Source organism: Nestor notabilis, unplaced genomic scaffold (genome assembly GCF_000696875.1).
Source record: "Nestor notabilis isolate BGI_N333 unplaced genomic scaffold, ASM69687v1 scaffold5676, whole genome shotgun sequence".
Classification (NCBI taxonomy): Eukaryota; Metazoa; Chordata; class Aves; order Psittaciformes; family Psittacidae; genus Nestor; species Nestor notabilis.
In genome coordinates, this window is record NW_009934152.1 from 1 (window position 1) to 15,066 (window position 15,066).

General features: G+C 53.6%; 1 protein-coding gene across 1 annotated transcript; it reads left to right on the forward strand.

Moving 5' to 3' along the window:
• Positions 1-4: 4 nt before the first annotated feature.
• On the forward strand, positions 5-12,189 carry LOC104407807 (ephrin type-A receptor 8-like; the record flags this gene model as incomplete). Its single annotated transcript, XM_010017187.1, has 13 exons — positions 5-176; positions 2,043-2,167; positions 2,332-2,494; positions 2,944-3,040; positions 3,481-3,548; positions 4,044-4,169; positions 4,970-5,155; positions 5,766-5,827; positions 6,232-6,441; positions 8,799-8,948; positions 10,036-10,226; positions 10,528-10,683; positions 12,075-12,189. Coding segments are annotated over 13 exons (1,821 nt in total), but the record flags the coding sequence as incomplete, so codon positions are not given.
• Between the last annotated feature and the right edge of the window lie 2,877 nt (positions 12,190-15,066).

Here is a 15,066-nt window from a genome sequence, read left to right on the forward strand (position 1 = left end):
CAGCGGCATCCGCTTCGTGCCGCAGCAGATGAGCCTGGTGCAGGGCGCGCTGACCGTCACCAACCTCCTGGCCCACACCAACTACTCCTTTTGGGTGGAGGCTGTCAACGGCGTCTCTGACCTCAGCCTGGAGTCTAGAAGAGCTGCAGTCGCCAACATCACAACAAACCAGGCAGGTAGGAGGAGCAGACACCCCCCGACCTGAGGCTTTGCCTGTGTGGCTGATGCTGATGTTGCTCCAGTGTTGCTCCCGCCAGGATCTGCAGCACCCCTAGCAGCCAAAGGCTGGTTTGGGGATGGGCATGGAATGCCCAGGAGATGTGGCTCCTGTTCTCTCTGCTGTAGGAGATGGATTCAGGGAGCCAGAGTGGGCTGGAGACAAGCTGCTGCCCAAGGCAACAGTGGTTCTCTGGTTCACAGAATCCCTTTTCACCCTCCTTTCCCTCCACTTCAGCCTGCAGCTGCTGGTAGAGGCTCCTTTTCTGCAGGAGGCAGGGGGCATGAAGAACACTTGTTTGTTGACAGGAACATTAAGTGGAGCATGAATCTTTCAGGCCATTCCTCCAGCCTTCTGTCCCTTCCCAAAGGGCCTAGCAGCAGTTCATGCTCTGCTTTTAGCACACACCAGTGCCAGGCCCTGGCAGGTGACAGCAGCTGGGGAAAGTCTCTCCCATGCATGTCTCCTCTTTGTAAATCCGTTGATTTGAATTGCTTTTTCCCCAGGAAATCATAGAATCATAGAATAATTTGAGGTGGAAGGTACCTTCAAAGGTCTTCAAAGAAAGATGGGCAGAGGCTTTTCAGCAGGGACTGTTGAAATAGAATGAGGGATGATGAGTTTAGACTGAAAAAAGGGAGATTCAAGCTGGATGTGAGGAAGAAATTCACTACAGTGAGGGACCCAGCCATGCTGCATGGGGCCCAGGCCCTGAGCAGGGCAGGAGTGGGTGCAGCAGAGATGCCCTGGGGCAGATTCCCACCATCCCACCCTGTCCCAGCAACCTGGGGTCTTGTGTCCCAACAGTGGTTTCTGCTCCTCATAAGAGCCAGCCCAAAGAGGAACTGAGCTACAGCTGCTGCCTTTCAGTCCGTGGGTACCCCATCACAGCCCCTGTGGCCTCTTTTGTTCTCCAACACCACTCCTGTGCTGCAGCCATGGCAAATGGCAGCTCCATATTCCCCAGAGCCACCACATCCCATTTTTCATCTGGCCGTTGAGGTCACAAGTGGTGTCTGAACCATGAGTTCCCCTGAGTTGGACCCAATGGCTGCATGTGGCCATTGCAGCACCCTTCACACTCCCCAGGGTCCTTCCAGGGGCCATTTCCCAAGCAGGAAAAGTGGCTGGTGAGTTGGGTCCTCTGGCTGTGACAGCTTCATTTTGGGCATGGCAGGTACAAGGACAAGCATCCCAACTCAGGCCCAGGCAGATGAAAAGTATCTGAGGGCAAGAGAACACCCCTGGGATACCTTTAGACTGGTGATCAGTCCTTGATCACCCCTCTGGGCATTTATCATCCTCCCTTTCTCTCTTTTCCCACTTCCTCAGGTCAGGGAGGAGGGGTCAAGGTCCTGGTAGGGATTTCCATGACCACCCCCTCAACCCCTTCTTTCTGGCTCCAGATCACAGCAACGCACCAGTGTCCCCCCCAGCCTGTGCTGGGGCAGTGCCCTCCTCTTTCATCTCCTCAGAGCCTGCTCACTCCATGGAAAAGAGATTAAGGCAACTGAGGCAAACAAAAGTCTGTTTGCAAACCCCTTCATAGCACTCACCTCCACAAAAATGTGTAGATGAGGCCCTTAGTTTAGTGGTAGCAGTCCTGGGGTAATGGTCGGACTTGATGATCTTAAAGATCTTTTTCAACCTGGTTGATTCTGTAATTCTATGATTCTATGGCTTTAATTAAAGCAGAAATATGTCTTAAACCAAGGCTCCTGCATGAAGCTCCAGATCCAGCCTTCCCTGATGCTGTATCTGGCTGCTGCCACCATGCAGGACCCCCGCCAGCAGGCACCTAACACCCTGTCATCTGCATCCCCAGCCCCATCCCAGGTCATGGTGGTCCAGCAGGAGAGCACAGGCCAGAACAGTGTCACCCTGCTGTGGCAAGAGCCAGACCAGCCCAATGGCATCATCCTGGAGTATGAGATCAAGTACTACGAGAAGGTAATGCTGAACTTACTTGCTGCTGCAAACTGGTGCCAGCACGGCAGGTTTAGACAGGGTCTTGGTTTAAATCCTGATAGCAGTTGCTGCACAAAGGACTGTTTTGGAAGGCTTTGTGGTTGCTGTGTTGATGCAGCAAGGTTTTTGGGGTTGTTTTTTGTCAGGACAAGGAAATGCAGAGCTACTCGACTCTGAAATCCAAGGGCACCACTGCCACTATCTCTGGGCTCAAGCCTGCAACCCGCTACATCTTCCAGGTTCGGGCTCGCACGTCCGCTGGCTGCGGGAGGTTCAGTCAGACTGTGGAGGTGGAGACGGGGAAGCCAGGTGAGTGGCTGCAGCTGTGGGGTGTGAGACGTGTGGGGCAGGGAGCTTGGGGAATGGTGGTGACCTTCTCCATGGCCAGTGTTCCTCTGCCACACAGGGGTTGGAGCTCGCAGGGCTTGCTTGAGGTTACCCTTCTGAGATGTGCTTATACATTAGAAAGAAGAGGGAGGAAGGATATAGCAGTTAAGGCAAGGAAGACTTGGTGGGGTCCCAAGGCTCCGGACTCCACTCTCTGCTGGTTTGCTGTATCACCATGGCTTTCCCACATCTATGCTTGGTTTTCCCATGTGTAAAGGATCCCTGTACACTGGGACAGCCCCAAAGCTGGGGTTGCATGGGTGATGGTGCTTAATCTTTAAAGACTATAACCCCACTGGGTTAGGTAGGTTCCTGAGCCCAGCAGAGTCTTTGCTCTCTAGCTCACCTTCTTCCTACCCTGCTTCTTCCAGTTTCTCTCCGGTACGACACAATGACGATTGTCTGGATCTGCCTCACACTCATCACTGGCCTTGTCGCATTGCTGGTGGTCTTAATCTGCAAAAAGAGGTAAGTGTTGTCTGGAGGTCAGTATGGCTTGTCACCAAGCAGGGCTGGAGCTCCAGGAGATCTTGAGCACAGCTTTTCTCTTCTCAACTTCTCCAGAGCATCCATAGGTCAGGAGTTAATAAGCAACCAAGACGCTTTGTTTAGAGGTCACCCTGCCTCCATGTTCCCTGAGGCAGAGGCAGTCTCCAGACCTTCCCCTCATTGTCAGTCTTGGGGTAATCTTTTCCAACCTGGTTGATTCTACTGTTCTATGTGAGCAGACTGAAAAGCAGTAGCGATAGCGATAGCCATAGCAATAGCACAACCAGTACCACTGCTGACTGGAGGTCCTCCCAGGCTGCCTACAGCCCTGGCACACACTGCTTTCCACCCTGCCTTTGGGCTGCTGGTGGGAGTGAGGGACAAGAGCACCTCTTCTGACCTGTGTCCCCCCATGGCAGGCACTGTGGGTACAGCAAGGCTTTCCAGGACTCCGACGAGGAGAAGATGCATTATCAGAATGGGCAAGGTAGGACCCTCCCTGCTGCTGCCGCTGGGGTGTGAAGGGTCTCAGCCCTGTGGATGGGCAGTGACCTGGACCATTACCCGCTGGAACTGTTGTGGTTTGGACCACTGACTGCTTCTGGGGATGTGTCCAGGAGAGCTAAGCAGGGACTCTGATCCCAGGGACACCCTGGTGATGGGGTTTGAGGGGTTGCACAGTGTGAGATGGGACTGTGGTGGTTCATCCCAGATAGCGGCAGGCCAGAAGAGTGGGGGCCTAATGGAGGGGGATAATCCAATGGAGGAGACCTGGGCAGCTGGGTCCTGGACTGCTCTGAGGATGCTGCTATGCTAAAGAGTGTCTTAAGTTTCCTTGGGGGTGCAACCTCTGTGGCTCCTCAGCATGTCAGCCCAGGAGTCCTGCCCTTGCCCATTCTCTGCCCAGCTGCTGGGTGCCCCTACTTCTTAGCAGAGCTGTCTGTAAGAGCTTATCTCCTCTCTGTGCTTTGAAACCTGGCAGTGAAGTTCCCCGAGTCCAAGTTCTACGTGGACCCCCACACATATGAGGACCCCTGCCAAGCTGTGCATGAGCTCACCCGTGAAATTGAGGCCTCCCGGATCAAGATTGAGAAGGTCATTGGGTCTGGTGAGTCCCCAGGCCAGGATGCCTCTTCACTCACATCTGCTCAGGGTTATTCAGTCTGAGGTTGTGCTGGGACCACAGGAGGCTGAGCAGCACTAGCACAGTGCTCAGCCAGGGCTTCATCCGCTCTATATCCTGTTAGTGATCAAAATCATGGGTAGAGGGGGAGTTTTTCTGATGCATGAAATAAGCTCCTTGGAGGCAGCCCAGTGCAGGGGGCTGCTGGCGTGGCACCGACAGCTCAGGCTGACACAGCAGATGGCTCAGCCTGTCTTGTGTGGGTGCTCCAGCGTGGCCACCCTGCTTTGAAACCTTGCTGCAAGCATCTACAGTGACAAAATGCAAACGAATTTGTAAGCAAAATGGCACATTTTCAGAACAAAAAGGATTTTTTGCAGGGAAGCACAGGGCAGAGATGGAGATGGAGCTTCACCAGCAGCATCCCAAGGGCTTACCCCCAGAACAGCATTAGGAAACCTGGCTGGGAGACATCCTGCTGTTCTAGGAGATTTCCAACTTTGTTCATTAAAAGCAGTAAAGCAAGTGCCACTGTAATCACTGCTACTGGCCCATCACTTTCAATATAAGGCATCAGAGGGAGGTGGTATCTGATATTCCTGCCTAGGACCCAGAGGTGGCACTGGAAGCTGGAGATGGGAAATCCTTCCTGTACTCAGAGGCAGCAATGCACAAAGAGCCCGGCAGTCCCAGGGGATTGATCACAGCAGACAGGGTGATCCATAGTGTTGGTGGGTCAGTGCAGGAAGCTCAGGAGCTTCCCATGCCCTTCGCTTGCCTTGCAGGGGAGTCTGGAGAGGTGTGCTACGGCCGCCTGAAGCTGCCAGGGAAGAGAGAGATTCCTGTAGCCATCAAGGCACTGAAAGCCGGCTACACAGAGAAGCAGAGACGGGACTTCCTGAGTGAAGCCAGCATCATGGCGCAGTTCGACCACCCCAATGTCATCCATCTGGAAGGGGTGGTGACCAGGAGTATGTTGCTGGTGGGGCTGGGATGCTGGCGGGGCAGAACTGGGATGTACCTCCCTTTGGGCACCCTGGGAGATGGGGGTCAGGGCTCACTTTGGGTGCACTCACTCCTTCAGCTGCCCCCGATGCCCACTTCTCAGATGTCCATTTACCGGGGTCCCCTCCATTCCTCCCCCTTGCCTTCTCTTACAGGAGAGACTTTCAATGTGTCACTTCACCACCTTGCTCTGCAGTGGTCCCAGGTCAGGGTTATTGGTTTAGGAGATGTTCTACCCATTAGTGTTTATTTTAAAGGCTGCCTGTGTTGCATCATAATTTGAAGTCTTCCTTCTAAAAGGCACATTCTGATGCAAAGTGTTATGCTAATGGCATGTAGATTTCCGCAGGATAAGGAAGCTGACCTAGCCACATCAATAGCACTGGGAGGGAGGAGTAAGTGTCGGGGTTATTGCCACATCCCCAACGCTGTGCCCATTCTGTGTGGTGCAGGGGTTGAGACAGCTCTGTGGGGTGCTGGAGGATGGATTCACATCTCTTCCAGTAAAAGCCTGGCACTGGGCTTCCCAGAGGAAGGTGACTTCTCTGCTAACTTGACCTCCCTTGTCTTCTGCAGGCAAATTAGTAATGATTGTTACAGAATACATGGAGAATGGCTCGCTAGACACCTTCCTCAGGGTAAGGAGCTCTTCTGTATTTTCATTCACTGCACATCCCCCTGGGCTGAGTGACTGGAGGAGAGGCTGGTTCCTGCTTCTTAGCCTCACAACCACTGCAACCCCTGCAAGAGAGTGGTGTGCTCTGGGCTCTAGGGGTGTGCTCTGGGCTCTCACCTCTACAGCAGACATCAGCACCAGGGCATCGTGCTCAGCTCCATGGGGAAAGGCAGGGACATCTGCCTGAGCTGCATGTCAGAGGTTCTGGGGGGGCAGGAAGTAGGCTGGAGGACAAGACAGAGGCACTGGGGCTAGAAGAGGTACTAAGTCAAAGATAAGAGGTACCAGGGGGTTAGTTTAACGAGAGCAGCATCAATAGGATGCTGGTGAAAAGCACGAATGAACGTTGGGATATTTCCTTTCCAGAAACACGATGGGCAGTTCACCATCATCCAGCTGGTGGGCATGTTGCGTGGCATCGGAGCGGGCATGAGGTACCTGTCTGACCTGGGCTACGTGCACCGGGACCTGGCTGCCCGCAACATCCTGGTGAACAGCAACCTGGTCTGCAAAGTGTCTGACTTTGGCCTCTCACGCATCCTGGAGGACGACCCCGATGCTGCGTACACCACCACGGTGCGTGGCTCCTTGCCTTGCAGCCTTGCTGAGCCTTGCCAGTGGTCATTGCCCCAGGCCACTGACAGATGGCAAAGTTAGGCATTCTCAAGTCAAGATAGGCAGGGTAGGACTGGAGATAGTCACCTCACTGCTGGTATCTGGACCAAGAACATGAACCCAAAGAGCTTTTGAGCATTTTCCTTCATACAGGGGCATCCCAGAACTGAGGCTTGCAGTGAACAGAGCAGGGAGATGATCAAAGCTCTCCAGACAAACAACTCCTGTGGGCACATGTGACCCACTGCACAGGGACAGTCCCATGTCCCTGCTGGAGTCCTTCCGTAGGCTGTAGCTCCATCCACTCCTTCAGTTGTCCCAGAGCCATTGGTCAGTCAGTGGGTGTTATGGTAGACTCAGCAGCAGCATGGCCACGCAGTAGTTTTCCCATATGATTCTGCGTTATTCAGGGGTGTGGAAAAGGTGGGAATTGGCTTTGCAGCCCAGATGATGATGGTTTGATGTAAGACACTTCTGTCTGTGAAGCCATTTTAAGATTTTTCTGGCCAACCTGACAACTCTGGAGTTTGATGTGCTGCTCCACTGGAGATCACCAGAGGTGGAATGAAGTATATTGAGGGAATGTGCTCTTTTAGTTCTTCTCTGGCCATGAAAGGAGGAATTACTGTGCTCCCCAGGCACACCTCTGGCTGGGAAAATGTTGTGGATAGACAGTTCCTGATGGGGGGCAGTTTGGAGTCTGAGCATCACTTTTCAGAAGGACAAAGACTAAAGAAGCAGAAAGAGCTTGAAGTTGCTTTGGGTTAGCTGATGGCAATGCAGGACATGGCCCAAAGCAGTTGCAGCTCTGAGGGATGAGTGCACAGAGGCCCAGCTTGGAGACCATGGCCTTCATGCTTTTGGCTTGGCTTCAGCCAAGTGAAAAAGTGTGCCAGAATGTGTCCTCTGTGTGTCTTTGTATTCAGCTGCTCCCTTTGGTATCTCAAGAAATAACATGATATTTCAGATCCTTTAATTCTAGGGAAGGTTCCTGCTGCTTGGTTCAAGTACAGCATTCTCTGCGTCTTGGCTTTGGGACTCTCAGAGGAAGGGTAAGAAGAAGCCCAAGATCAGCCTGGGCTTCCTGGTGTCAGAGCAGCCCATGTCCTCCTCTGTGTCACACAAACACACAGAGCCTGGCCCTCCTCCCACCAAGCCAGTCTTTGAGCTTGCCCCCAGTGCTTTTAATCCTTGTGAACAAGTTTCCAGAGACACTATGTCAATGACCACTCTGGGTCAGGAAGTGACCTGATGGACGAGAGCTTGGGTGTTGACCTACCTGCTGACCCTTTCCAATCCCACCCAGTCTCTAGGGACAGTGTCTCAGGTCCCCAGTATGAATGTGAGTAGGGAGGTCACCAGAGGAGGGAGCAACCACCAGGAATGTCACAAGCAGAGGTTTTGAGGCACCTTGACACAGAATAAGAGCTGGTTGTTCCGGAGGAAGACTAGGTCAATAGTCTGGATAGAGCTGAACAACAAGGATGCAGTGACGGGATCAGGAGCACAAGATCTCTGGTTAGGTCTTAGTCAGGGTATCCAGAAAACAAGAATGTTCTCTTGTTCCCCACTTGTGATGAGATGTTCTTCCCCTGTTGTCCTTGACCTGCTCAGGAGATTACTTCCCCAAAGGGACTCTCCCAAAGGACACATTGTTCATCTTCAGCCCCTATCAAGAAGAGCGCCAGAGCAGGCAGGACTCAATTGGGTGGAGGCAACTCTCCCTAAACAGGATGACCTGAAAGGTTTCCCAAGCACTTCATGCCTGCCCCAGCTGCTCTGGGAAACCTAACTGATTTTTCCTAACCACAGCTTTCCTCTTCAGATAGCTGGCATCCACATTTCCAGCTTAAGTGTATTCTTAGCCCATATATTGCTGACTTTTGTCAGTATGGTCCTGTAACTCAACAAATCGTCCTCTTCAGTGCTTGCCTGCCAACGCAGCAGTAGACAGGGAGCACATGTCATTGTTTTCCTTGTCTGCTCAACTCAGGCCCTCTGCCTGTGCCCAGGTACAGCTCCATGCTTGTGTGCTCTGGTAGCCCTCAGCTCAACTTCATCACTTTGAATTCCTCTCTTTTGAACACTGAGGGCCAGAATTGTGCATGAAGAAGACCTTGTAAAACATCACAGCTTTCTCCTGCTCTACTGGAGATACCTTGAAGTTACCCCTCAGGTACACCTCTAGGCTTGTCCTGTACAGCTTGCCTCCTCAGCCCTTTCCAGAAGATGCCATCTCCCTGTACCACTTGTCTAACGAGAGCTAGGGATGCTGAGCTTGCCGTGCTCTGAGCCTCCGCTGTTCCTCCCTTTTTCAGGGGGGGAAGATCCCCATTCGCTGGACGGCTCCGGAGGCCATCGCATTCCGCAAGTTCTCCTCGGCCAGCGACGTGTGGAGCTATGGCATCGTCATGTGGGAGGTGCTGGCCTACGGCGAGCGCCCGTACTGGAACATGACCAACCGGGATGTGAGTGCACAGGGGCACGGGGCTGGGGAAAAGGGACCCAAGGAGCAGCCCTTGTCTCTCCTCACATCCCCGCAGGGCTGTGCTCACTGTGCTTGTCCCCTCAGTGGGGACATCAGCTTGTTGTCCATCACTGCACTGCGCAGCTTTCCTGGTTGTATGCGCTGTGGGTCTCCCCATCCCTGTCTGCTGCTCTGTACAAGACTATGTGCTGGCTGGAGAGCTTCAGGACATGTGCCACCTTTCCCATTCCCTGGAAGGGGTCAGGGCTTCCCTAGGATCACTGCAGCCCCACTGCATTAGCCTGCCAGTCCCTCCTGCACCCAGGGCTTGGGTGTCCACCCTTTCCACTGCCCTGAGAGCACCAGGCTTGCATCACCTGGCAGTCGGCTTTGGGCTTGTCACAGTTATGTGGAGCTGCTCTTACCTCCAGAGTGGCATAAAAATTATAGGCAAATATTAGGTTATGTTCCTAACTATAACCTGGGAGCAATATTTCCAAAAGGAGATAAAATGAATATTTTGACTTCAGTACCACAGAACTTCCTGGTTTTTGTTTTTTTCCACCTACAGGGACTGTAAACCTGTTTTTCTTCTCCCTGCCCTGGGAGTCCTGAGAATCCCCTCTCCCAAGTGCTTTTATTATTTTAGGAAGTGGCTTTGGTGACAGCAAGGAATGGATGCAGTGCTTGCACTGCCTCCTCCACACAGTTCCTGCCAGCAGGATTTCCTCTGAGCTGGGGCAAGCCCAGGTTGTAGAATGACTGAGTGTGAGCAAGGGTCTTGTTTGTCTGCCAGAGGAAAGCTGCAATATTTTAGGCCTATTGGATGCCCTAATAAATCCGCTCTCATAGCAGTGATTTCTGTATGTGTTTGGTATCCAGCCTGCTCCCAGCTCTCCAGAGGCTTCACATGGCCCCCTAGAAATTTGTTTGTTGTTTAGCATGAATCTTGTGTACACTTCACCCCTGCTTCCCCATCTGATGGTACCAGCAGCTCACACACCACGGATCTGCCTTGTGTGCCATTGTCTGGGCCACTGGGACCTGCATGGGGTGCAACTCCCCTTTGGCATGTGGCTTCCTTCCAGGTCATTAACTCGGTGGAGGAAGGCTACCGCCTGCCCGCTCCCATGGGCTGCCCCACCACCCTGCACCAGCTTATGCTGGATTGCTGGCAGAAGGACCGCAGCGAGAGGCCACGCTTCTCCCAGATTGTTGGCATCCTGGATAAGCTGATCCGCAACCCAGACAACTTGAAGTGCACGGCCACCGTGAACCGGTAAGGGCTGCGTGACGAGCTGGTGCTGGGCAGAGCATGTGGGTTGCAGGGAATGAAGGGTGTTTCTGTCCAGCTCTAGCAGCTGTGTCTTCCCTGTGACCATGGTCATGCACAGGGCTCATGGGCACACATTACTGTGGGCACTTCGCTGCCTTGCTCCCACAGTCTGGTGTAGCAGTGCCCATACAGCAGTGATGCCTGCCCCCACCTGCAGGGTCACAGGCTCTTCAAGGTGGACCTCACAGCCTGGCCACAGAGGACCAACACCTCTTGGTTTAACTCCTTTTTTTCCTGCTCACAGGTTCACCCAAACACCCTTTGACAGGGGTCTCCTCGACCTGGCCACCTGCCTGACCGTGGAGGACTGGCTGGACTCCATCCGACTGGGGCACTACCGGGACAACTTTGCCATGGCAGGATACTCTTCCCTGGGCATGGTGATGCGCATGAACATCGAGTGAGTAACAATGGTTGGGTTGCCCTGCACCATCCCACTAGCCCCTAACAGTGACCATCCTGCCCTGGCTTTATCAATCTAGTCGGTCCCTAATGCCAGAGATATAACCCTAAGGAAATGGTGTTGAGATCTGGGACAATGTCCAAGGTAGTGCTGACTGCTGGGAGAAGGTCTGGGAGTTGTACTTGAGAGGGTGTGAGCACCAGGTCACCTCTGGTGCTCTGTGATTTCTCTCCAGTGTTATCATAGATTCATAGGTAATTTGGATTGTAAGGTGCCTCACAAGGTCGTATAATCCAACCTCCTGATCAAAGCAGGGTCAGATATGAGGTTGCTGTCTCCTTGCTCTTCTCACCTTTGTTTCCCCAGCAAAAGGTATGTCTGGACCAGAGCATGGCTGCTCCATACTGCACAGCTTCTCTGAGATCACAGGGAAACAAACCTCAGATCTTCTTCAGGCCCAGAGCACTGGTCTGGCTCCTTGCTCAGTGCAGCTAGGCAGGGAAGTACCATATAAGACCTTAGTGTGAGTGGAAGGTCATAGCCAAGTGACCAAAGCTGGGTTAAGGAAAGCTGGGGAAGATGTGTCTGACCCATCCTCCTCCTCCTGCTGTAAGGAGCTGTCACCTGTATAGGGGGTCATGCAGGTTGCTCATGCTCCAAGCAGTACCAGCAAAGATGGCAACTATATTTGCTCCTCTCCTGGGCTTACCTTCCCCATCCCTTGGTGTTAGCATTAGTGCCAGGGCTGACAACAACCTCTCCTGCCTCTGAGAAGACTTCTTCCCTGTCAAAAGACATGGAGCTGCCAGACGGTTCCTGTGACGCAGGAAGGATGTGACAGTGCACACCTCGGCTGAGGTGCAGCAGGCTGAGAAGGAGCCAGTGAAGGGGAGATGGAGAGACGCAGACAGAGGGCTGTCAAGCATCGATTGGGGGCTGTATGTGGGGCCTTTGCTGTGGGATTGAGCTGATAGTGGTCCGTTTCTCAGGCACACCAGGGAAGCTCTTGAGTGGGGAAGGCTCATCATCCATCTGTCTTTCTGACTGGGTTATCTGAGGGCATCTCACTAGAACTGAATCCAATTTCAGATCATCGATCTTGTCACCTACTTGCATGTCAGGAGTGATCCTGCTCCTGCTCCCCCTGGAGCTGTCACAGCAGTCCTGTCAGGAGGATATGGCCAAGGGAATGGCAGCCTCTGTGTCCCTGGGAGGATGCTCATGGACCCTCAGCAGCAGCAGGCTTGTGCTGATGGGCACAAGGAGAGGAGCCAGATGCGGGGTCCTGGGCTGGCCCACGGGGTGCACACATGGGGAGGAGCAGTGTCTCTGTGGATCCCAGCACAGGTCCAACCCTTGGGGTGTCTGACACTGTCTTTGTTCTCCAGGGACCTTCGGAGTCTGGGCATCACTATGATGGGCCACCAGAAGAAGATCTTGAGCAGCATCCAGGCCATGAGATCCCAGCTGCTGAACACAAATGGCCCCAGGAGGCATCTCTGATCACCAGATTTGCAGACCTGCATTGGGCATTCCTCAACACTTACCCTGGCAAAGGGGCAGCAGGGTGGTGAGCAGGAAAAGGGGCACCAGGTCAGGACCTGGAACCCCACCAGCATCTCTTTGATTTCAGTATCAGTGGAAATGTGCTTTCCAGATACCTCGATGGTCCTGCTGCCTCCTTCCCCCATCTGAAGGGGGGAGCAGACTTCCAAGCAGGCTAGGGACATGTCATGCCTCTCTCCATCTTCTACTGTGTCTCTATGGCACTGGGGGTCCCCACACAACTATGCAGGTCAGGGGGTAACCCTTCCACACAGCAGGATGGCCCCAGCAGATGGAGGGGGTATGGGACACAACAGCAATACCAGGAGCAGTGGGACTAGATTTGCCATGGCACAGAGCTCCTCTGGATCTGACAAGTGGGGAGTTTGTTGGATCTCTGGACTGAGGGGGGCTCCACAGGCTGCCACAAAGCAGAGACAACCCTGCTCCCACTACCTCCCAGTTCCAATGTACTCCAGCCTGCACCTCTTGTACTGCACCAGCCTGCAGGTGACTTCATGGTCCACCTCTACCAAGCCCAGGAGGACAGGGGACCTGGTGGCAGTGGCAGGAACAGCAGAGGAAACTTCCCCAGCACGGAGGAGTGTTGGCCAGGGTCTGCTATCTGGAGCCTCAAGAAGCCCCAGGGTGCTGCAGGAGGCTCTCCACCTCATGCCTGCCATGTCATCTGCAAAGGAGGGTTCTGAGCCATGTTTCCAGCCGCAATCACACAGTCCTACGGCTGAGGACAGCAGGTCTGGGCAAAGAGGGTCTTCAGCACTACCCAGCTGGTGAGCCTGGTGGCTGGGAGCTTGGACTTCCCTCCACAGCTCTTCTCTCCTCCACAGGAGCATCTCTTTTGGCAGAGCAGTGGCCTCCAGAGGCTCGTGGAGCTGGTCTGAGAGGCTGAGCTGGCTGCAGATATGCCGGGGCAGTGGCGGGCAGGCTGTGGGCTGAGAAGGTTTCTCTTGGGTGTAAATACGATTTTCTAAGGGTTTGGGAGCTGTTTTACTGAAATAAGATGTTAAGTACACAAGAATGGTCTCAAAGCACAGAAACCTTGGTCATGGGGCTGAACTCACTGCAAAAAATACCTACTGGGAGCGTGGCTGGGGAGGGGGGAAGCGCTGGAGGGAACTCACAGTGACTGCCAGGGACCAGCCTGGCCCACAGCATCCTGTCCTTAGCTCTGGCACAGTAAATCCAGCATCACTCGAATGCAGGTACTGGTAGGACCTGGCCTGAGGTCTGTTCCTTCCAGTGCTGTTTGGGCACAATGGGGTTTGGGGGGGGAGGGTTAAAGCCATTTCTCAGCTGCAATAATCCCAGCTAAACTGGCCTTTCTGAGGCTTATTTAGCTTTCCATCCAGGGTGGTTACGTCCTGATGGATTCTCTGACTGTGGCGGGCACTTTACTTCTTCCTATGGAAGCTTTTTGTAATGGGGGACAGATGCAATGTGTTGTTTAATTTGTATTGCACCCTGTGTCCTGCACTCAGACCTTCACACCCACCCTGCAGTCAGCACCATGATGGAGGGCAGTCCATGCCCTGCAGCACAAGATGGTAGGTACTGCCCATGTCCTCTCTTCCCAACATTTGGGACTCCCCGGAGAGTGAGTCCACCATGGGCAAAGCGGGGAGAGCAGAGGGCAGGCCAGTGCCAGAGGCATGTGTCTTTGGGTTTGCTGGGCAACCCTTGTGACGTGGCTGCAGGATCTGAGGTTGGGAGCTGCCAGATGCCCCTTTCCAAGGTGGTCCATGAGTCAGATCATGCAGCCTGGGGTCTTTGGGCTGCTCTGGACTGCAGGGATCATGGGGCAGGGTTTGCCTTTTGTGTTCAGAGTGTGCACCTCCTCCTGAACAATAAAATTCCTTCTTCCCATGGGCCATCCCCTTGCCTGTTATTGTTGCTGTGCTGCGCAGAGCTGCTTCATCACTTACAGAGACCTCTGAAGGTCACCTCATCCCACTCCTCCACATGCATGTTCAGTGCTCAAAGCTGTGCAGGTCCTGCTCAGAGCCTCACCCCTCACACAGACAGGGACAGCCACCATGTCACACCTTGCTTACAGTACAGTGCTGGCACTGGGCGCAGCGGGACACCCTGGCAATGCATGTCATGTCAGTGCTCACCAGGGACCCACATTTCAATTACAAATAAGCCAGTACCAACATTGTGCAAGATGTGCAAAGTTTTCTTACATTTCTCAGTCCCAGAGCAAATACTTGATCCATGGATGATGCTGGCGCCTGTCTCCTCCCCCCAGGTATGGGAAGGGGCAGATACACTCAGCTACTACAGCATCACTTCGTGAAAGACGGTGAGGACCATGCCCAGGGAATCACCCCACTCACAGCCCCCAAGAAGACAAGGCACCGTTGTGTCATTTTCAACACATCATTTCTTCCCCTTCTGGAAGAAACTGCCATGAAATTGCATTCCTGGTAAGGGCCAGTCATTGGGGGCTTCTGTCCAGGACACAAAGCTGCATTTCCAACCTTGTGCAGTGCTGCATGTTCCCAAAGCTGAGCCCCACTGCTGGCAGCGGGTATCCGGTCCAGCCAGGCTGGAGACAAGGCTGGCACATGGGGATCTATGCCTGAGAGGGGAACCAGCTCAGCAGCAAGCCCCTTGTGGAGAGGATTTCAGGGACCTGTCCAGGGAAGGAGCTGGTCGAGAGGCAAACTCTTCCATCTGAAGGGAGGTGATGGGAACTCCAGCTTAGGTACGACAGCAAATAAACCCCTTCAGGTGTCAAAAGAGCCCTCAGGATTTTCGCATCTCCTTAAACTTCCCCCAAAAGAGACTTTAATCCCAACTTGCAATTTCCCT